This window comes from Leptonotus elevatus, chromosome 9 (genome assembly GCF_054856555.1).
Source record: "Leptonotus elevatus isolate MCC_2025b chromosome 9, RoL_Lele_1.0, whole genome shotgun sequence".
Classification (NCBI taxonomy): domain Eukaryota; kingdom Metazoa; phylum Chordata; class Actinopteri; order Syngnathiformes; family Syngnathidae; genus Leptonotus; species Leptonotus elevatus.
The window spans coordinates 25,509,113-25,529,546 of NC_141247.1; the positions used below are offsets into that span (position 1 = coordinate 25,509,113).

Consider the following 20,434-nt stretch of genomic DNA (forward strand, 5'->3'; position numbering starts at 1 on the left):
AAAATTCTAACCAAAATTTTTTTTTTAGCTTTGTTATTTTGAACTATTGTTTTTTTTCTTCAATTTGAGCCACAAAGCAATTGTTATTCATTTTATGTCTTTATTTTTAAATAATTATTCAATATAAATGTTTCATTTTCTTCGCTTCTGTTTCCTTTTTTTTTTTTAAGATTCTGATTTCCTAAAATTGTGTTGATATTGATCTTCAATCAGTGACGTATTTCCCGCCCACAGCCCACAAATGACCTGCTGACCTGCTGACCTGCTGACCTGCTGACCCGACATCCTGGCAGCTTTGCAGAAACAACAAACGAGCTCACAGTCGCGTGTCGAGTCACGCGCGCAACACGCCAACAACATGTTCCAACATCATCATCATCATCATAACGTGGCTTTTGTGACATGTTTGTCCTGTGATTGACGAGCCCAAAGGCCAATCACAATAAGTAACTGTTTGAAAGGCTTGACGACTTATTGGTTTAAGATTCATTCTGGGATTTATGACCCCCCCCCCCAAAGTTATTCATTGCTTTGAAGTCTTGGTCAAATTATGACTGACAGATGATACATTTCCTAATGCAGGTTTTTAATATAGAGTCACCGTGTGATTTATGACCCCCACTGTCAATCGTAGGAAGCGAAGGACTTGTTGAATTGGGATTGACCTCTTCACGACGTCACGACGTCAAGACTTCCGATGCAATGACAAGTTAATCCTGTTCAGATGCTTGAGGCGTCAATCGTGCAAAAATGATCAGCATCGCTGTTGTTCATCAACGATATTTTTTCACAAAAAGTATGTTTTCTGCGTTTCTTGGGCCAAAATGGGTGATTTGGGTGAACTACGTAATGCTAAAAAATGGAAAAAGGTAGAAACAAACTTTTTGTGTGTGCTGAAAGAAGAAAATTCTTTCATTTGGTAGTTTTTCTGTAGTTCCATTGTCATAAAAAAAAATTCAGTTAGCCTTCAAAGATCAACCCGAAGGCTCAAAATTGGCTGCCACTCAATAGGTCCTCTTTTTTTTTGTTTAATGGCTGACATTGAAACAATGACTTTAATCAACAATGTATAAGGTCTGATAATAATGATGATAACAATAATACTAATTTAAAAATGAAAAGCAAAGTAAATGTTACCAATAGCAAAAATGTTGGTCACACTTTACGTTGCTTTTGACATTGTGATATAGTATCTTATCAATTGGTCATAAATTTAAAAAAATATCTATATTTATAAAATATTTGTGCATTGAATATTATTCATTACTATGACATGCTAAACATTAGCCAACTCGCGAATGACGTCAGAGGATTGCAAAGATGTTGTCTCATAGCAACGAGGAGGACGCAACAATTAATGATGGCACAGCCGCACTGTACATGGGAACAGGGCGTTTTTTGGGGTGGGGTGGGGGGGGGGGGTTGTGGCTGTGTGCAGGTGGGGGGTGTCTGATGAGCGACCGGCTTCTCTCTGCCCCGCCGGCGTACAGACTACTGACCTCCTCCAGCAGGTGCACGGTGCTCCGGCATCCGCTCATCTTGGACGAGAAGGACGACGTGGTGGGCGAACTCCAGTCCTCCAGGACTTCCCCCACGAACTCGGACACGGACACGCACGGCTCCGGCATGCTCGGCTCGGCTCTGAGCAATCGGACCCGGCGGGGCGACGACGAGACGAAGCGGGTGGCTGACAAAGAGCGGAGCAGCCCGAGCAGGCGAGCCGACGTCCGACACGCCTGAAGCGGCTTGGACGGAGGCCAAAAGCGGCCACTCGGGCCGACGCCGGCGCCGGTGACTCGGAACTCGAAGCGGAAGCTGGTGCGGTTTGGACTGAGCGGTACCGTCACGTCATCGCGTTCTGTTTCTTTTCTTTGTCTTTTTTTTTTGTGCGGGTTTTTCAACGACGATGTTCCTTTCTTGCTTTACGCGAGCCGCATGTTGGCGCGCATGCGCACTCGGAGGCAGCGGCACGCTCCCGGGAGGCGGGGCATGCAGGCGCGGTCCCGCCCCCTCCATCCATCAGAAAATCATTACAAATAAAAAGTATGAGCTCAAATCAATCGAAAGGTACAGTACAGTATACTTTTTGATTTATTTGACTAAGTTTAATTCGTTTTGTTTTTTTCAATATATGTAGACAACCATGTCCAAATATGGTCAAATTAATTTTTGCCCACTTCTATATGTGCTAAAGTCAGTGGGGGGGAATTATAGAAAACTCTGATTCAGCTTTATAAAAAAAAAATAATAATAATAATAAAATAAATTATGGGTCAAAATTATGGAAGCGTATTGCATTCATTCAAAAACAGTTTTTCTGACTAATTTTTGGGGGCTTTGGTTTTTTGTGCATCTTTTTTTTAATTTTAAATTTTATTGAATAATTTTTCTGTTTTTGTTTTGTTTAGTTTTTTTTTGTAATGACATTATAAAATAATTCCAAAGAACAGGAAAACAATATTAAATAAAAACAGAAAAATAATAAAAAACTCAAAAATGAAAAACAGGAGTGTTTTTTTCCAAGTGAATTCAATAAACTCTGTACAAAATAACAAATAAATGAATAAATAATAAATATGAAAATGTGACAAACTCAAACTAAATTTATTAAGTGTTTTTAATTATTTAAAGAAAAACATTATTTATAGTTATAGTAATCCTAGTCACTTAATACAAAGAAATATAAATTGCAAACCATTTTCTTAATTACTGGCAAAATAAGTATTCAAAATGATTGAGTCAATCTCAGCATTTTCAAAAGTATTTTGAAAGCCTAAATTCATGATTTTCAGTGTGAATATATATTATATATATATATATATATATATATTAGAAGAATGTAAATGAGAAAGAATACACGAAATGAGGCCCATTCGTCCCGTCGTCCCGTCGATTGACTGCATAATCAGATGCAAAATTGATATGGCACGCAATGAATGGATGAATGTTAATCAGATGCGAGCATTATCATGTTTTCACACTTGGACAGAAACATGAAGCAAGAAGTTCCATTTGGGGTTGCGGAGCCCCAAAAAAAGGCAATTGGTAGCAATGAAGTACGCTTTTGAGTTGCGGGCCAAAAAGAAGCCAAAAGGAAGAAAACCGCTGAGCGGGTTCTCTCGTCTTCTGCCGGAAACGCGGCCGCTCATCCAGCGACGAGAAGGCCGGTGATGTGCTGCGGCAGCGTGTACACCAGCATGCCGAAGAAGAGCGCCACCACGAGCAGAAGCAGCAAAGTCACGATGAACTTCTTGAACTTGCCCCAGATGAGGAAGACGAACGTCTTCATGGGGTTGACGAACCACGTGAAGCTGGTGGTGGGTCGGCTGCAAGCATCGGCGCGCCGCACAAGTCGCAATCATCACTCGCTGCTTTTGACGCTGACTTTTGTTGGCGTGTGCGCGCGCGCGCCTTACTTGGGTTTGTCCAAAGGTTCTGGTTCCTTGCGGCCTCGTCCAACCGGATTGGCCTCGGCTTGCTCCAACGTCACCAGCTGAAGTTCCGCTTCCACCTTTCCCTGCAAACACACGCACACACTTTTGCGTGTCATGTTGGAGTCGTCTTCCAAAATGGGAAACAGTCGACCGCCGTTAATATTTGTCATTTTTTTTCTCTTTCTATGGGATTTTTGTCGTTTTTTTGTAAAAACAAAACAAAAACAAAGCACAAGTGAATATTTATCAGCGTTTTTAAGTGAATATTTTCAGTTTGAAAGACAACTTTTTTTTCCCAATGTTTTTTAATGGCCATCAATTGGACTCCAATGTTCACAATTTGAGGGCCGGCCCGGTCCCTAACCCCCCCCCCCCCCCCCCCCAATTGCAGGAGTTAACTGTAGGTAGACATTTCCCGCCTTCTCTTTGCTTTGAATTTGAATGAGCTGTTGTCTTTAGAATTTATTTTTGTTCGTGTGCTTTTGGTTGTCTATAAAATGTGCTTTAGAAATAAATGTGTCTTAATAAAACCTCCATTAGGCATTTTCCAAGGAAATCGAGGAGAAATTGGGGGGAAACTATCGCCTCCCACCCTTCCCCCTAAAAAAAAGTGTTTTAAGTAGGGGTGCAAGGCAATTATAATTTTTAATTGTAATTAATCGCATGACTTCAATAGTTAACTCACAATTAATTGCAAATTTTATACCTGTTCTAAATGTAATTTTTTTTTAAGTTTTCATACTCTTGTTAACATAAAAGTGGGAAAAAAACATCAAACTCAATAATACGACTGCATCTTTCAGTCATTGATACAGTAATTTCATAAGAATTCATCAAATTAAGTGAAAATTAAAAAGATGTACTGTACTGTAAAAAACGAGTGTGATATTGATTTGTGTTGAGGCCATTTTTCTGCCACTAGATGGCATCAAGATGCGCTATCTAATCTTTAAAATGAAGTAACTTGTGAAATTCTGCACATTATTAAAATGTCAAACTTGACCCCAGTCACCATAAATACATGCATTATTATTATTACATTTCTTACTGCAAAATTTGGACGTGCAGGAATTCCCCCAGTGCAGACTTTCCAAGTAAGGGGCGGTCATGAATTATTTTTAAAATAATGTGGCGTTAAAGGAACTTTAAATTAACTCAAAATGAACGCACACATTTTGACATTTTGACAGTTTTAAGTATTGGGGTGGAAAAAAACAATGGAAAAAAAAATTGGCGTTTGGAGTCGGGTTGGAAGAAGAAAAGCGTGGCAGTGACCATCAGCAAGTGGACGCTTCCGTCGCTGTCGGTGAACTGGACGTCGTGCGTCTTCACGCCTTTCTTCTTCTTCTTCTTCTTCTTCTTCTTGGCGTTTTCCTGTTTGTCGCGCTCGGCCTCGTCGGCCGTCTGGCGGCGGGTGAGAGGCCACCAGCCCTTCAACTTCTTGGAGCGGAAGATGGAGGCCCGCGGGCCGGCGCGATCCTTGGCCATCTGCGCCGTGCACTTGCCAGACGACTTGGCGCCGCGCACCATGTCGCTCAGACGAAGATCCAACGAGCCTTCAACAAACAAGCGCACATTTCAACCTTGTTTTACTACGAACAAGCAAAAACTTGCCTTTTAGTTGGTAGACTTCTTGGCTAATATAAGAAATGCTTCTCAAACTATTACACTATTACTACACTCACAATTATTTTTTAAACTCTCTCTCTCTCTCTCTCTCTCTCTATATATATATATCCATCCATCCATCCATTTTCTGTACCGCTTGTCCTCACAGGTTGCGGGGGTTGTGCTGGAGCCTATCCCAGCTGGCTTCGGGCAGGAGGCAGGGTATATATATATATATATATATACATATATATATATATATATATATATACATATACATATATTACTTTGTTTCTCTCAAAATTTTAAATTATTTTTAGCATTAAATACTTTTTGGTGTGAAAATAGAATAATAATAATTATTATATTTTTTTCTCCTAAATGTATGGCACATCTGTGTTTTTTCCAAAAGATTAAAATAACTTTTTGTCTCAAAATATTAAATGTTTTTTGTTGCAAAATTATACAACAATTTTTTTTTTTAACAATACTAAATATTATTTCAAATATTTAACCTTGGTGTTCCAAATGTTGAACTGCATTTTTTCTTTCTAAAATATGAAGCGTTCTCGATGTAACTTTTGCCTTCAAAATGACTTTTTCTCCAAAGATATGTTTCTATTCATGAAAGAATAGAAAAAAAACCTATTGACTTTTTTTTAAAGATAAAACATTTTTCAAAAAAGTGTTTGATAAAAAAGACTCCACATTATTCACAATTTTTTCCCTTTTCCACTTTTTTTTTAATGACCATTTTCTCTCAGATATTTTACTTTTTCTCTCAAAAATATGAAACCGGTTTTCTTCTTAAATATCTAACATTTTTCCACAGGTTTTTTCCCTCAAAAATCGATGATTTTTTTTTTTTAGATCAAATATGAAGGCCTTTTCTTCAAACTCGTGAAGTTGCGAGTGCGGGCGACCTCGTCTCACCGAGGAAGTCGTTGGCCGAGATGCGGTCGTAGTCCCAAATCTGCAGCGTGAGAACGGCCGGCTGGCGAAATTCGGACTCCTCCAGAGAGAAGAAAGATTCCTTGCGCTTGCGCACCACCTCTTTCTTCGGAACAAAAAAAACAAACAGCACAAATGAGACACTCGCAACGACGCCGGCCAAAAGGCTTCGTTCAATTCACTCCTTTACTTCATTTAGATCAACGAATGATTCCCGAGCGCGGCGCCGCCGCTCACCGCTCCGTCAGGGGAGGGCTCAAATGCGGAGAACACATTTTTGGGGTGTGACAATAAAGTGGTACTTTGAAAAATCAGGGCAATCACGGTGTAAGCCCCCCCCCCAAAAAACAAAAAAAACAGCACTCGACAGTCAAACTGAAGATGGCGAATGACCTCAGTGGGCAGGTAGTCAAAGCGGAAGACAAATCTCCAGTTGAAGTTTCCCTCCCCGGTCAGCGAGTTGAAGTGGACGTCCGTATCCTGCTTGTCGTCTTCCAGGCCTCGAATCCAACTGGATGCCGTCAAAAAACAAACAAACAGCCAATCAGCAGCCAGCGTTGCGAGCGGCCACGCGACGAGAGCGTCCAACGCCGACCCTTTCACGTAGATGTCGGACGACGCATTGCCGGTGAACGGGTTGATGTCGTCCAGGAAGACGTCATCCGTGTTCCAGATGATCACGCGGAGCTCGTACCTGTTTGCGTGAAAACGGACGGCTCAGGCGCTGGCATGTGTTTCGTGGAGATTGCAACTCGTGGGGGAGAAAAGAAAGCAGAAGCAGTTGCAGAAGTACAAGAAAAAAAGTAGTAGAGAAGAGCTGGATTTTAAGAACAGAAACAAGCAGTGCAGTGCAGGATGTAGAGAAAAATATTAAATTTGGGGTTAAAAAAGATTTTGAAAAAATAAGCACCAAGTGATTAGATGTAAAAAAAACAAAAAAAAAACAACAACTGTCAGTCCAGCGGTAGAAAGCTGGATGCAGAAAAAAAGTGGTGCCAGATAAAAGAAAAACAAGCAGCAAAGCGCAGGATGTAGAAAAAAAACAAGCAATCGAGTTTCAGAAGAAAAGCAAATAGTCGCATGCTGGATGTCAAGAAAATAAACATGCAGTGCAGTGCAGGATGCAGAGGAAAAAACAAGCAGTGGAGTGACACATTTTGAAAAAAAAAAGATTTAGAAAAAATAAGCAACAAATGATTAGATGTAGAAAAAAAATCGGTGTTGCTGGACAGGCGAGAAAATAAGCGGTGGAAAGCTGAATGCAGAAAAAAAAAAAACAAGCAGCAAAACGCTGGATGTAGACAAAAGCAGTGGTGTGCCGGATGCAGAAAAAAAGTGCTGGATGTGCAGAAAAAATGGTGGCTTGCCAGAAGTAAAATATTCAAATGAAAAGCCAAATGTTGAGATAAAAATGTGGCGTGCTGCACAAAGCAAAAAAAAGTGTAGCTAATGCTGTGGCGCGAGATGCTAAATGCTAACAAAGGCCCTAACGGACGTACTGGATGGGCAGTCGAGGCTTGATGTTCACTGGCGGCGGCGCCGGAACGTCGGTTGGGAACATGTCCACCCACATGTGGAGATATCCCTGCGCACGCACACACGCACGCACACACGCACGCACACACACACGCAGAGTGTCGCAACAACGAAGCGCTGCTGCCGATGGGTCGCCACGAGTACCTGCGGCAGTCCGGGCTTGTCGCGGTTGACGAGCGCTCGTATTTCCACGTGCTCGGGTACCAGCTGGACCGCTCCCGGGACGAACTCGCTCATCTGGGCCCAACGTCGCAGCACGCTGACGGCCGCGTGCTCCTCCAGCGCCGACTCGTCTTCGGCCGAACGCTCCGACTTGCTCAGCAAATCTCAAAAACGGAAATTCCTCGCAAATGGATCACTTTGCTTTCGGCAATTTGAAAACAGCTCAAGGCGAGATGCGGTCTTACCTTCCGGGACGGCATCTGGCGGGATCTTAAAGATCTTGTTGAGGACTTTGACCTCCGCCGGTCGATATTCCGGAGCCGGAATTCCGTTTTTCTTGCAGAGCTCGGACAGGATGACGGACGGCTTTTTTGCGTCCCGCCACGCGTTGTAACCGTCGCTGCCGGCAGACAACAGAAATGATGACATCACTTCTTTCAAGAAAAGCGCGGAATTAAATACATGAAAGGACTTTTCCGGGCCTGAGGGAAGTTCCAGAAAGACCCCAAAATGGCTTCCAACCCAAATGGTGGGCATCCTGCGTCTTTTCAGGCTTTTTTTTGCAGGCCTGCTTACGACAGATATGCCGGCAACATTTCATATTGCTAAAAAGAAATTGGATTCGGGGCAAGGTTATTTTTGTTAACGAAAACTTACAAAAAAACCTAAAACTACAATTCAAAAAACATAAAAGAAAAAAAAAGAAAACTAACTGAAACTATGATTTTAGCGAAAATGTCCTTCGTTTTAATCTTTGGTGATTAATTTAATACATGAGCCTTTGGATTGATTTAAAATATCATTTTAAGTATATTTATTCAACCAGAATAAGAACGTTTGAGAGCTTGTCACACAGAAGTGATGTCATCTAGCAGCAGCCAATAGAAAAGCACCTTCAGGTGACGTCGTTCCGAGCCGGCAATTTTGCATGCTTGACTTTTGGCTCCAATGGCTCGCCTGCATTTTTTGTCATTTAACTCCGCCGAAATGTAACGCGAGGTAAGAAATTAGCTACTTCTTGTTTTCATTTTACCAAAGTGTTTATTTAATATTGCGCACAAATAATACACTTCTAAAAAAACAACAACAAAAAACTAATACTGAAACTAACTAAAACTAAAACTAAACATTTTTTAAATAACTATAACTAATAAAAAATAACTAAACTCAAAAACGAACTCAAATGAAAATTCCCAAATAAACCTGATGTGAATTTTAAAACCTTTTGTCAATTTCCAACAACAACCAGCATCACCAGGTTGAACATGCCTGCAAAAGTTTTAGAATACTGTTTGTGAAAGCCCTCAAAATGGTGATAAAAAAAAAGAAGTATATATATATATATATATATATATATATAAAAAAAAAAATAAATAAATAAAAGAGCAATGATGATGACATTACCGAATGAACAATACTGAGCTCTTTAGAAAAACAAAACAAAAAAAAAATGGTGATAAAAAAAAAAAAGAATAAATAACTAAATGAATTTGATGACTCGAAAATCAGCTAAAGGAGACAAAAGCCGGATCCCGGCGGAACAACACAAGCCGACTGAGGTCCTGAAATGTCGACTGGCGCTGAACATTTGAGAGGAGAGCAAAGTGGCGAGAGGCGTGCCGTAGCGACGGGCGAAACTAACGTGTCGTAGTAGAGGGCCAGGCCGCAAGTGGCGCGGTGCCGGCTGTAGAATCGGTTCTCCAGGTCCACCCGTGTCTCCCCGATCAGGTCGTCCGTGCCCACCATGTCGTGGTCCATCACCCTCACCAGCAGCTCCGTCTCCACAGGGAAGGACACCGTCAGTTCAAACACCCTGCAAGAATGGCAATGTCATAAAAAAAGTGGAGCCGTGCCGGATGTGGCGAAAAGAGTGCTGGATGTCATGAAAAAAAAAAAGTTGAATACTGGATGTCATAAAAAGTAGTGCAGTGCCGGATGACATAAAAAGTCACAAAAAAAAGAAGAGTGCTGGATGTCATGAAAAAAAAAAAGTTGAATACTGGATGTCATAAAAAGTAGTGCAGTGCCGGATGACATAAAAAGTCCCAAAAAAAAGAGTGCTGGATGTCATGAAAAAAAAAAGTTGAATACTGGATGTCATAAAAAGTAGTGCAGTGCCGGATGACATAAAAAGTCCCAAAAAAAAGAGTGCTGGATGTCATGAAAAAAAAAGTTGAATACTGGATGTCATAAAAAGTAGTGCAGTGCCGGATGACATAAAAAGTCACAAAAAAAAGAAGAGTGCTGGATGTCATAAAAAAATAGTAGAATGCCAGATGTGAAAAAAAAAAAATGGTGGCGTGCCAAATGAAAAAAATGCAGTGAAATGTTGGATTATAAAAAATATTTGGAGTAATGGATAAAAATCAAGAAGCGAAAAAAAACAGTGGAGTAGGAAATGCACAAGAATAAGAACACTGATGAAGTGCTGGATGTAGAAAAAATAGTAGAGGACGAGATGCAGACAAAAAAACCAACAAGATATGTCATTTGTCCAAAAAATTAAAATATCTTCACGTGTTTTGTGGTACGACTGCAGAATCGCAAAAAATGTGTGATGTGATGTTGTAAGAAAGAAAAGAAACGAGGCCACTGACTCTCCGAAGACGGGATTGAGTTGCTTGGGGATGTAGCGGTCTTTGGTGTCCTGACTCTGCTCCCCAATGCGGACCAGCAGGTACGGGTCGGCTTTGCCGTTGGGGTCGGCGGGAGCCAGATTGCCGCCCTGCCACAGCGACAAGGTCGCAAGTGGGATGGCGCTCCTCGTGACCTTCCGCCGGCCGGCGAGCGTTCGCTCACCTTGACCACGTAGACCCGAACCAGCACCTTCAGCGGCGAGTTGCGGGGGATCCCTTTGCCCATCTGACACTTGACGTCGTCTTCGTCGTCCGAATCGATCGGGTAGACCAGGAAGGAACCCTGAGGAGACAAACTGGACCGGTTGAGCAAAAAAACAACAAAACAAAAAAAAAAGCGGGACGGACGGACGGACGGGACCACCTTGTACTTTCCCGTCAGACGCTCGTCCTCGTCTTCGTCGGCGTCCTCGCCGATGGCTTGACCTTTGAACAGCGGGAAGATCTGAAGCCAGTCCTGGAACCGACTGAACTCCGACTCCAAGTCGCCCGCGTACAACTGGACACGCACGCACGCACGCGGCATAACAAGATCTCTTCAAAAAAACTGTTCTTTTGCGGAAGTTGCTGTTTTTGTTGAGGTCAAACCTCGAGCGTGGCCATCTTCTTCCGTTTGGGAGGTTCCATCTGCACCACCACGGCGTCCGCATCAGCTCCGTCGCCGCCGTTTGTGGCGTTCCCGCCCTCTAACGAGGATGACAATTAAAGGACGCCTTGATTGCAGGAGGTGCGAGGGAGCGCACCTGTCTCCTCGTCCTCGTCCGCTTCCTCCTTCTTCAGCTCCTCAGCAGCCTGCGGACAAAAGTCAAAAGAAAAGAAAAGATGGAAAGCAGCAAACGGGGAATGTGCCATGCATTAATTAATTAATTAATTGTAACACGTTGAGCTCATATTTGTCGTTCTCAAGTACAGCATAGACGTCACATTTATGTCCCTCAAATGTACAATTTTACATCCTATTGAATGTATGGACTGTGCTTCTAACGTACCACATTTACTTTATATCGATTTATTATCTACACACTACTAATTTAGCATATTTATATCATACTTTATGTAGCGTATGCACCTTTAATGTGGCATATTTACTTTATATCATATTAAATGTACCTTCATCATATTTAAAGATCTATACATTCCTTTTTCTTTTTCTGGACAGCTCAGTATTGTTCATTTGGTCATTTGACTGATTTGACATGTCATCATCATTGCTGTCTTTAAAAAAAAAAAAAAAAAAGATCTATACATTCCTAATGTACATCACATTGAATGTATGTTCCTCTCATGTACCATATTTATATGAGATCAAATTTACATCTAATGTACCATTCTTACATTTTACACACTACTAGTATAGCAAATTTAATATACCGTATATGCATTTAAAATGTACCACATTGACTCCATATTTACCATAATGACATACAATAACGAGACAGCACCTCTACGTGATATTTAATATACGTCTAATGAAATCATATTGAGCTCATAATTCATGTTTACGTCATATTCACTTTACTTCATATTTATTATTTAACCAACCCTTCTGTATCGTACGTGCATTAATGTACCAAATTTATATCATTTCAACAGTGCGAATTTTTTTTTTGTTTTTTATTATTATTTTTATTTTTTTATTTTTTTTGCATGTGATATTTCATGTATCACATAGCAGACATTTTCGTGCATATTGATTGCATGATGTCTACATTTATGTGTCTGTTGTATTAAAAACATTTTTAAAAAAAAAAACTATCTGGCCTGTTTCTCCAGTTCTTCCAGGGAGGCATAGTACTTGGACCACCAGTCCAGTTCTTCCTTTTCCGGCACGTCCTCCTCCAGCTCGCCGTCTTCAGCCTTCAGCAGCTTCTTCAGAGGAGCCTGCGTGCCAACAAAAGGGAAGCGATCGAAGCCAAAAAGACAAGGTGAGCTTCAGGTGAGCTTCGGGTGCGCGTTACGTTGATCAGCTTGATGGCGCCGTTGGGAATCTTTGACTCTTTGATTGACAGGCTGCCCAGGTTGATCTTCCTCAGGGACTTCAGTGTGCTGGTCTTCGCCACAATCTTGGCCGCCGGGGCGGTCTTCTTTTTCGCTGGGAAAAATGCAAGAACATCTTTTTTCCATCATGAATCATTCTTTTCATTCATCACTCCGTCTATTTTGCCGCAAATGTATTTTTTTTTAGCACGCTTATTTGGTGATTGCATCATCAAATGAGTGTATAAGTGAGAAAATAATGAGGAATCGGGAACACGCTCATCACGGCCTTTCATTTGAGGCATTACTCGATATGCTTCGCTGCAAGCCTTACCTTTGGCTTTCGGCTCGTCCTCTTCCTCGTCCGGCTCGTCCCAGAGCTCAGGTGCGGCAAAGTCCATGAGGCTCTGGACCACGTGCGTCCCGACCAGGACCTGGCGTCCGAACGCTCTCCGCTCCACCACGAACAGCGTCAGAGGCGGGTGGAGGTAGGCCTGCTCCGGCAGCTTCTGATTGGAGCGCGCACGGGTGCGAAGATCCCAAACGTCAAGACGGGGTTCTCGGGGCGCGGCTAAAGGCGTCCACTGACCACGTGGAGGAAGCGCACGGGCTCCTTGAAGTTGCCGTGCGTCTTGTAGCTCTCAAGCTCGTCGGACTCCAGCTGCTGTCCGGCGCATTCCATCTTCACTAGGGGGCGCTCCACCGGGAACAGCTGCACGCGCTTCAGCTCGCGCAAACCCCACAAAAGCACCTGCAAACATTTTCGCATCGCTTCGTACCTCGTTTTCATGTGCCTCTAATTTAGCACATTTATCACGTTGTCATATTTCGCACACGTGTGAAACGTCGCCACACGTGTGCCGCGCATCTTCCGGCATAAATAAATACTAAGCATGAACGTGCCGCGTATGTCGTCATTGAACGTGCCGTACCTCGATTCTGAACTTCCTGAGGACGGGCCGGACGCCCTCCGGGATGTCGTAGCAGCGTTGCTCTTGCAGGTAGGCGAGCTCCCGAGGTTCGACGCTGCCAGGGAGGGACGGCTGTCCAACGGGAGGACACGCCGCGTTTATTGGACTGCGCGCAACAATGTCCGCCTTAAAGATGGCCGCCTGCTGGTGCGCCACTGAGCTTGCCGGTGTAGCAACGTTTCATCAGGACGTTTACAGAACGTTGTTACTTTTTGAACATATGCAGACCATTTTTCACCAGCAAGATGTTTTGAACGCTTTATGAACTTTGACGAAAAGCACAAATGAGATCCATCGGCATGCATTTGTCGCAGTTTATGGATTCGATTCTAATTTCCGCGATGCTGACACGAGGAACTCACTACACTTTTTATTCTTAAAAATTAAACGAAAAAAGAGGAAATTATGTAAAAAATTTGGAAAACTTTATATACAGGAGAAAACTACTTGCTTAGTTTTGAATTAGCGTAACACGCGCTGATGACCCTGGAAGCTCCCTGCAATTTTTATGATCGTTTTTTTTAAACAAATCGGATCATTCTTTTTATGTTTACAATGAAAAGAGAACGTTTTTTCTTTGTTTCTAATATTTTCTAGGGCTGCCTATCGATTCTAATGTCCTCAATCGATTGGATTTCGATTCACAAGAGTTCAGTTCGATTCGATTTTTCAATTCGCTTTGATTCAATTCAATCCGATGCTGAATAATTATGGAACATGAATTCTTCTTAAATGTCAATGGCGTGATCAAAACTCTACAAACACGAAATTCCAAAGTAAATTTTGCGGCGGCAGTAACTTAAAATGATTTAGTTTATTAATGAAAGTCTTATAATCACTTAAGTAATTAATTGGAAATGTAAATGAAAAAGATTCTGAATTGTCGTAAAGTGCAATAAGTCAGGTCTTTCATAAAAGTAAAAAAATTCACGTGAACAGTAAATTTCCAGAAAACAGTAAGATTAAAAAAAAAAGGCTTTTAAAATTCTATTTTCTTATGAATTTATGAGAAGAAAAGAGTTATTAAAAATAATCAATTCATGGCTTTACGAATCAATATCAGGCTCAAAAAGGAAGTCGAGTCGATATCGATTATTCGATTTTTTTTTAAATCTTCTCTTTTACTGCAAATGAACATGGGCTTCCTTGACTACTAATAATCGGTCTGGACCCTCAACCCCCCCCCCCCCCACCCCCCATATGGGTGTAAGACTCAGCATGCAAGACGGAGCGTGACGCACCTCGCCGAATGCCGAGTAGTCCAGCTCGATGAGCTCGAAGGCGGCCAGCAGCTCTCCGGCCGCCGCCCTCCCCAAACGGATGTCGTAGAAGCGCAGACGGGGCTTCCGGTACGGCGTCTGGACGCATTTCAACTCGGGCTCGGCGTACGCTCGGCCCAGAAGCTTCGGGCTGCCCTGGACACATTTCCGGGAGGGGCCCGTTATGACGCGGCGTCTTCCGCGGTTCGGGCCCTCGGCGAGCGTCGGTTACCACGGCGTCGTAGTCGAAGATGTGGATGATGACCAGCGGAGGGTCGTGAGTCAGGTCCTCCATCGTCCCCTCCAGCAGGACGCGCTCAAACAGCAAACACTCGCACCACGCCGGGGACAGCGTGTCCGGGGACACCTGACGCACACGCCTGTCAACTTCTTTTTACACTTGGACGACACGAGAGTTGCCGGCCAAAAAACTAAACTTGCTTTTTGCTCCTGACGTCATCCTGCATTCACGTTTCCGCGAGGTCGTGACACTTTTGGAAATGTCTCATCACCACCAACACTACCACTGTCATGTTTCCGTTCTGTGGGGGTTGTTGGGTTTTTGTTTGTTCTTGTCTTGTGTTCCTGCTTTCTCCCAATGTCTGGTTACGTCCAACCACGTCCGCCTGCGTGGGTCTTCCCTTCCACAGGCGTGTCTCATGAGTCTGTTGTGTTTGTCCAGTCGCTGCGGATGCATCGCCGACGTTGTGTGGAAGTGCGTGCGTCAAGTCTTCGTCATAGTTAGCCAAGCCGTTGTCGTCACAGCTAGCCAAGTCGTCGTCGTCGTCATCAAAGCTAGCCAAGTCGTCATTGGGCATAGCTAGCCAAGTCGTCGTCGGCACGGTTAGCCAAATCTTCATCGTCACAGATAGCCAAGTCGTCTTCGTCACAGCTAACCAAGTCGTCGTCGTCGTCAAAGCTAGCCAAGTCGTCATTGGGCATAGCTAGCCAAGTCGTCGTCACCACAGTTAGCCAAATCTTCATCATCGCAGATAGCCAAGTCATCTTCGTCACAGCTAACCAAGTCATCATCGTCGGCATCAAAGCTAGCCAAGTCGTCATTGGGCATAGCTAGCCAAGTCGTCGTCGGCACGGTTAGCCAAATCTTCATCGTCACAGATAGCCAAGTCGTCTTCGTCACAGCTAACCAAGTCGTCGTCGTCGTCAAAGCTAGCCAAGTCGTCATTGGGCATAGCTAGCCAAGTCATCGTCGCCACAGTTAGCCAAATCTTCATCATCGCAGATAGCCAAGTCATCTTCGTCACAGCTAACCAAGTCATCATCGTCGGCATCAAAGCTAGCCAAGTCGTCATTGGGCATAGCTAGCCAAGTCGTCGTCGGCACGGTTAGCCAAATCTTCATCGTCACAGATAGCCAAGTCGTCTTCGTCACAGCTAACCAAGTCGTCGTCGTCGTCAAAGCTAGCCAAGTCGTCATTGGGCATAGCTAGCCAAGTCGTCGTCACCACAGTTAGCCAAATCTTCATCATCGCAGATAGCCAAGTCATCTTCGTCACAGCTAACCAAGTCATCATCGTCGGCATCAAAGCTAGCCAAGTCGTCATTGGGCATAGCTAGCCAAGTCGTCGTCGGCACGGTTAGCCAAATCTTCATCGTCACAGATAGCCAAGTCGTCTTCGTCACAGCTAACCAAGTCGTCGTCGTCGTCAAAGCTAGCCAAGTCGTCATTGGGCATAGCTAGCCAAGTCGTCGTCACCACAGTTAGCCAAATCTTCATCATCGCAGATAGCCAAGTCATCTTCGTCACAGCTAACCAAGTCATCATCGTCGGCATCAAAGCTAGCCAAGTCGTCATTGGGCATAGCTAGCCAAGTCGTCGTCGGCACGGTTAGCCAAATCTTCATCGTCACAGATAGCCAAGTCGTCTTCGTCACAGCTAACCAAGTCGTCGTCGTCGTCAAAGCTAGCCAAGTCGTCATTGGGCATAGCTAGCCAAGTCGTCGTCACCACAGTTAGCCAAATCTTCATCATCGCAGATAGCCAAGTCATCTTCGTCACAGCTAACCAAGTCATCATCGTCGGCATCAAAGCTAGCCAAGTCGTCATTGGGCATAGCTAGCCAAGTCGTCGTCGGCACGGTTAGCCAAATCTTCATCGTCACAGATAGCCAAGTCGTCTTCGTCACAGCTAACCAAGTCGTCGTCGTCGTCAAAGCTAGCCAAGTCGTCATTGGGCATAGCTAGCCAAGTCGTCGTCACCACAGTTAGCCAAATCTTCATCATCGCAGATAGCCAAGTCGTCTTCGTCACAGCTAACCAAGTCATCATCGCTACAGCTTACCAAGTCGTCACATCCAAGTCAAGTCACTCCAAGCCAAATCAGGCCCTGTCACGTCCCGCTGGCGACCAGTCCACTCACGTCCCATCCAGTCACGATTGTCTGCTCGCCTTTCTCCCTATTCTCCATTAAAGTTGCTCATATTGCAATTGATTCCTGTCTCACTGCCCGTCTCGCATGTGCGTCCCTCCGATCACATCCCTCAAGCACGCCCACCCTGACTTCATTGTGGTCTTTATTTATTTATTTGAGGTATGAGTTGATGTGGTTTGGTGTCATTGGATTTTTTGGGCCCTGTCACTATTGACATTTAAAAAAGAAGGCACATTTATTTGTCGTCATACTATCAAATTAAAATATGAATATATCGATCGTATATGATGACAGATGTGAAATGCTCTCATTGTGGAGAGCTGCCATTTGTTGTTCTCACCTTGGTCACCTGACACTGCGTGGCGAAGAGCACCTTGGCGAAGGGATCCGATAGGCCGTTGTCGTCGGCCGGCAGCAGGCCGCGCGCTTGGTACAGGTGACATCGCAGCTGGAAGTAACGACTGTCTGCAAACGCAACACGCGCGCGTGCGTCTTCTCAACAACTCGTCAAAAAAAGAAAAACGTTTTCATTAAACTTTCCTGCATTCATAAAATGTCATCAAATGTACAGTAATACTGTAATATCTGTCATATTTTTTTCTAAATCATGTGATGAATTTTCATATACAGTACTTCTGTTTACAATTAAATCAAATAAATAAAGAGTGACATTTCTTCTATGAAATGAAGTCATGTGAAAGTTTCATGAATCTTTCGTACATTTACATATTCTTAAAAACTGTGATACCATGAAATTTTTTTTGGGCCATTTAAAATAAAAAACTAGATTTTCATTCAACTTAACTATGAAAATGAAATGGGTGAAAAGATTTCATTATTTTTTACATAATTTTTTTAAATACCATGCAACATTCAAACTTATTTTTAATTCATAGACATACATTTTTTATGCATAAATTAAAAAAGAAAAAAAATAGAAAGCATGACAAATTTTGAAATTTAAATAAAAGGTGTGAGACTTAGAAAAATCAACTGACAAATATTCATGAAACGTTTTTACATTTAAAAAAACAAAACGTAACATTCAAATGTTTACATTTTTACTTGAAATTGAAGAATGATCCAATTAAGAAATGAAGAAATGAAAAGCATGATATTTTGGAACACGTTTATTTACGATTCTAAATTTCAAAATGAGTGCAAGAAATGTTCATGAATTTTGTACCATGACATTTGTCTTCATTTTCATTTTATGCGTAATATTGTGCCGTCTTTTTCCTCGCCTTTCAATTGAATTTTGTGAGCACCGAAACGCCGCTGGACAGGCCTGAACCGTAAAAGCCTCGCTGGGACTCACCCTGGCAACACAGGCTGACGGGCATCCTCCTGGTTGCCGTGGCGAGCGCTGCCGGTGCCGGTGCCGGTGCCGGCGCCGCCCCCTCCCCCTCCTCCCGCGACTCCTCGTAGACGGGCAGGAACTCGTCCGGGAGCGAGGCGATGACTTCCTTGCTGTGCTTGGCCCGGCCCAGCCACAGGTACGCCTCCAGCTTGGCGAAGATCTCGCTGCTGGAACCTCCCGGAGACTGAAAGTCACAAGACGCGGACGCTCGGTCATCCACTTGATTGATTGACAGGCCAAGGGTTAGAGTCGTGCTTCACACAGTTGACTTTCCTGGACCTCCAGAAAGGTGGAATTCTTGGAAAATTCAGTTTGACTTGGCAACATGAAATCTGATCGATAATGAGTTAAACCCTCAAAAAAGTCTCGGGAAACAATGCTTCAAAAGACACGGCAAGTTTGCCGCTTTGGATTGAAGCAGGCTCATTTTGGAGCTCCTTCCAAAAAAATTGAATGCTCCCAGAATGTTTTGAAAAGTCCGTCCGCCGGTTTCATATGCGTAGAACCACCAAACAATTTCATACACAAAACTCGACTCAATGCAATTTCTGCAGAAATGATGTCGGGATGCTGAAAGCTTTTGAAGTCAATTGAAAGATACGTTTGGTGAAAATGACAAAGTATTGATTGTAGTTGAAAGATAAATGAATAAAAAGAACACTTGAACCCGGGAAGCCTGAATTTTTCAAGCAACTTGGAATTTAGATGCAAAAGTGGAACTATGACAGTCAGTTGGTATCCTTGCACATCCCTTAGCATAATTGCCATATATTTGCAAAGGACAGCCGGAGGTGGGATTCCAACCCGCGACCTCCTGGTTACTGGACAATGCACTCACTTAACCACGTGATCCACTGAGCAGCATCAGAGAGATGCTGATGACGATCAGTTGTTTGTTTGGAAGTGAGACTTCCCAAAAAGTCCAATGTCAGTCCCGTTGAAAATAACATTCAATTGATCGAGTACTGTCAATAATGTAGAATCAGACGATAAATAGCCCGGAATTTTTGAAACAAGTTGAAATTTGAACGCTATAAATGGGAAGTATTACGTGGGAGTTGTTTCTCGGCAAAGAATAGTGAGGAGAATAAAAACTCCCACGATGACGCAGGAAGTCAGCCATTTTCTCTCTCCAGCTGCCATTTTGTGTGTCCGTGTGCTGCCGTGGAAATTCGACTTTCATAACAGACCTTCATGTAGAGCGTTGTGACCCGCCCACAGTCCCGCCCCCTCTGGTCCTCCACCAATGAGAAGATGACGGAGTGGGCGGGGATCCTGACGTAGGCCAATCGTTTGCTTCCACTCAGCAACCACAGGAAGGCGTCCGGAATGGTGTTCTGGGGCTGCTCGCGGGTGAAGCAAGCAAACGGACTTTCATCGCCGCGTCGCCATTACGGGGAGCGACGCGCACGCTCGTACCTCTTTGGCCAGATGTCGAAGTTTGCTCAGGAGTTTTTTAACGTCCGTCAGTTGCTGTTTGAGCGTCCGCCTGGTGACCCTCTGCCTGACCCTCGTGGCCCGCCTGGCCACCAGAATCTGGACATCGTGGAAGCACGTTCCATCAGCGCCGGCGGCTATTTTTAGAATCCGTTCATCTATCGATTATTCAAGCGATGAATCGATTAAACGGATTCATTTGAATGACAAAAGCATTTCCCCCCTGATTGCGGTTTACTAACCAAGGATTGATGTTTATTTCATACTTCATATTCGTATCGTGATTTTAAAAAAATTTACAATTATCCAAATGCTCTGATTTCAGCATAGCAATCGTCATTTCTGTAGTCCTTGATGAAAGAAGACTGATTATTATCTGTGTTTAATCAAAATAAAGACATTTGCAAACATCTGAAAACAATGACCAAATCCGTCAAACGGCACAACATCAACATCAATCTCCCTTTTTCCTCAATCACGAAGTGGATACGAAATGCGAAATAAGCAGTAATCAGAGTAAAAAATACGATTGTAATTTCAAATGAATCCGATTAGTTGATGAATCATTTGAATAGTCGATAGATTAATTGATTGTAAAACTATTCGCTAGTTAATATTCTTGGCTGCAAGTTGCTTTTGGTCATTTTCCTCGTCAAATGTCATACTTTTTTTGCATCATCAGAGATGTGTGTGTGTGTGTGTGTGTGTGTGTG

At 43.3% G+C, this 20,434-nt stretch overlaps 2 protein-coding genes across 17 annotated transcripts in view; both read right to left on the bottom strand.

The window, feature by feature from the left end:
- Positions 1–1,974, bottom strand: part of unm_sa1614 (un-named sa1614) — a 26,341-nt gene extending 24,367 nt beyond the window's left edge. For all 10 annotated transcript variants that reach the window (XM_086085622.1, XM_086085619.1, XM_086085613.1 and 7 more), the window contains exon 1: positions 1,500–1,974. In XM_086085622.1, the coding sequence (XP_085941748.1) occupies positions 1,500–1,628 (129 nt within the window). In that variant the 5' untranslated portion in view covers positions 1,629–1,974. The remainder of the gene's footprint in view (positions 1–1,499) is intronic.
- A 611-nt stretch (positions 1,975–2,585) lies between these two features.
- Positions 2,586–20,434, bottom strand: part of fer1l4 (fer-1 like family member 4) — a 32,357-nt gene continuing 14,508 nt past the window's right edge. For 2 of the 7 annotated variants that reach the window (XM_086085611.1, XM_086085606.1), the window contains 26 exons: positions 19,704–19,820; positions 19,475–19,627; positions 18,243–18,468; positions 17,265–17,389; positions 14,767–14,901; positions 14,517–14,690; positions 13,237–13,347; positions 12,894–13,055; positions 12,639–12,813; positions 12,286–12,419; positions 12,089–12,208; positions 11,071–11,119; positions 10,916–11,013; positions 10,692–10,826; positions 10,491–10,610; positions 10,289–10,416; positions 9,334–9,504; positions 7,937–8,091; positions 7,674–7,855; positions 7,493–7,578; positions 6,589–6,687; positions 6,387–6,504; positions 5,976–6,099; positions 4,710–4,990; positions 3,417–3,517; positions 2,586–3,326 (listed from right to left, as the gene is read on the bottom strand). In XM_086085611.1, the coding sequence (XP_085941737.1) occupies positions 3,146–3,326; positions 3,417–3,517; positions 4,710–4,990; positions 5,976–6,099; positions 6,387–6,504; positions 6,589–6,687; positions 7,493–7,578; positions 7,674–7,855; positions 7,937–8,091; positions 9,334–9,504; positions 10,289–10,416; positions 10,491–10,610; positions 10,692–10,826; positions 10,916–11,013; positions 11,071–11,119; positions 12,089–12,208; positions 12,286–12,419; positions 12,639–12,813; positions 12,894–13,055; positions 13,237–13,347; positions 14,517–14,690; positions 14,767–14,901; positions 17,265–17,389; positions 18,243–18,468; positions 19,475–19,627; positions 19,704–19,820 (3,660 nt within the window). In that variant the 3' untranslated portion in view covers positions 2,586–3,145. Of the gene's footprint in view, positions 3,327–3,416; positions 3,518–4,709; positions 4,991–5,975; positions 6,100–6,386; positions 6,688–7,492; positions 7,579–7,673; positions 7,856–7,936; positions 8,092–9,333; positions 9,505–10,288; positions 10,417–10,490; positions 10,611–10,691; positions 10,827–10,915; positions 11,014–11,070; positions 11,120–12,088; positions 12,209–12,285; positions 12,420–12,638; positions 12,814–12,893; positions 13,056–13,236; positions 13,348–14,516; positions 14,691–14,766; positions 14,902–17,264; positions 17,390–18,242; positions 18,469–19,474; positions 19,628–19,703; positions 19,821–20,434 lie in introns of those variants that run through there. The other 5 variants (XM_086085608.1, XM_086085605.1, XM_086085607.1 and 2 more) reach the window with 4 other exon arrangements.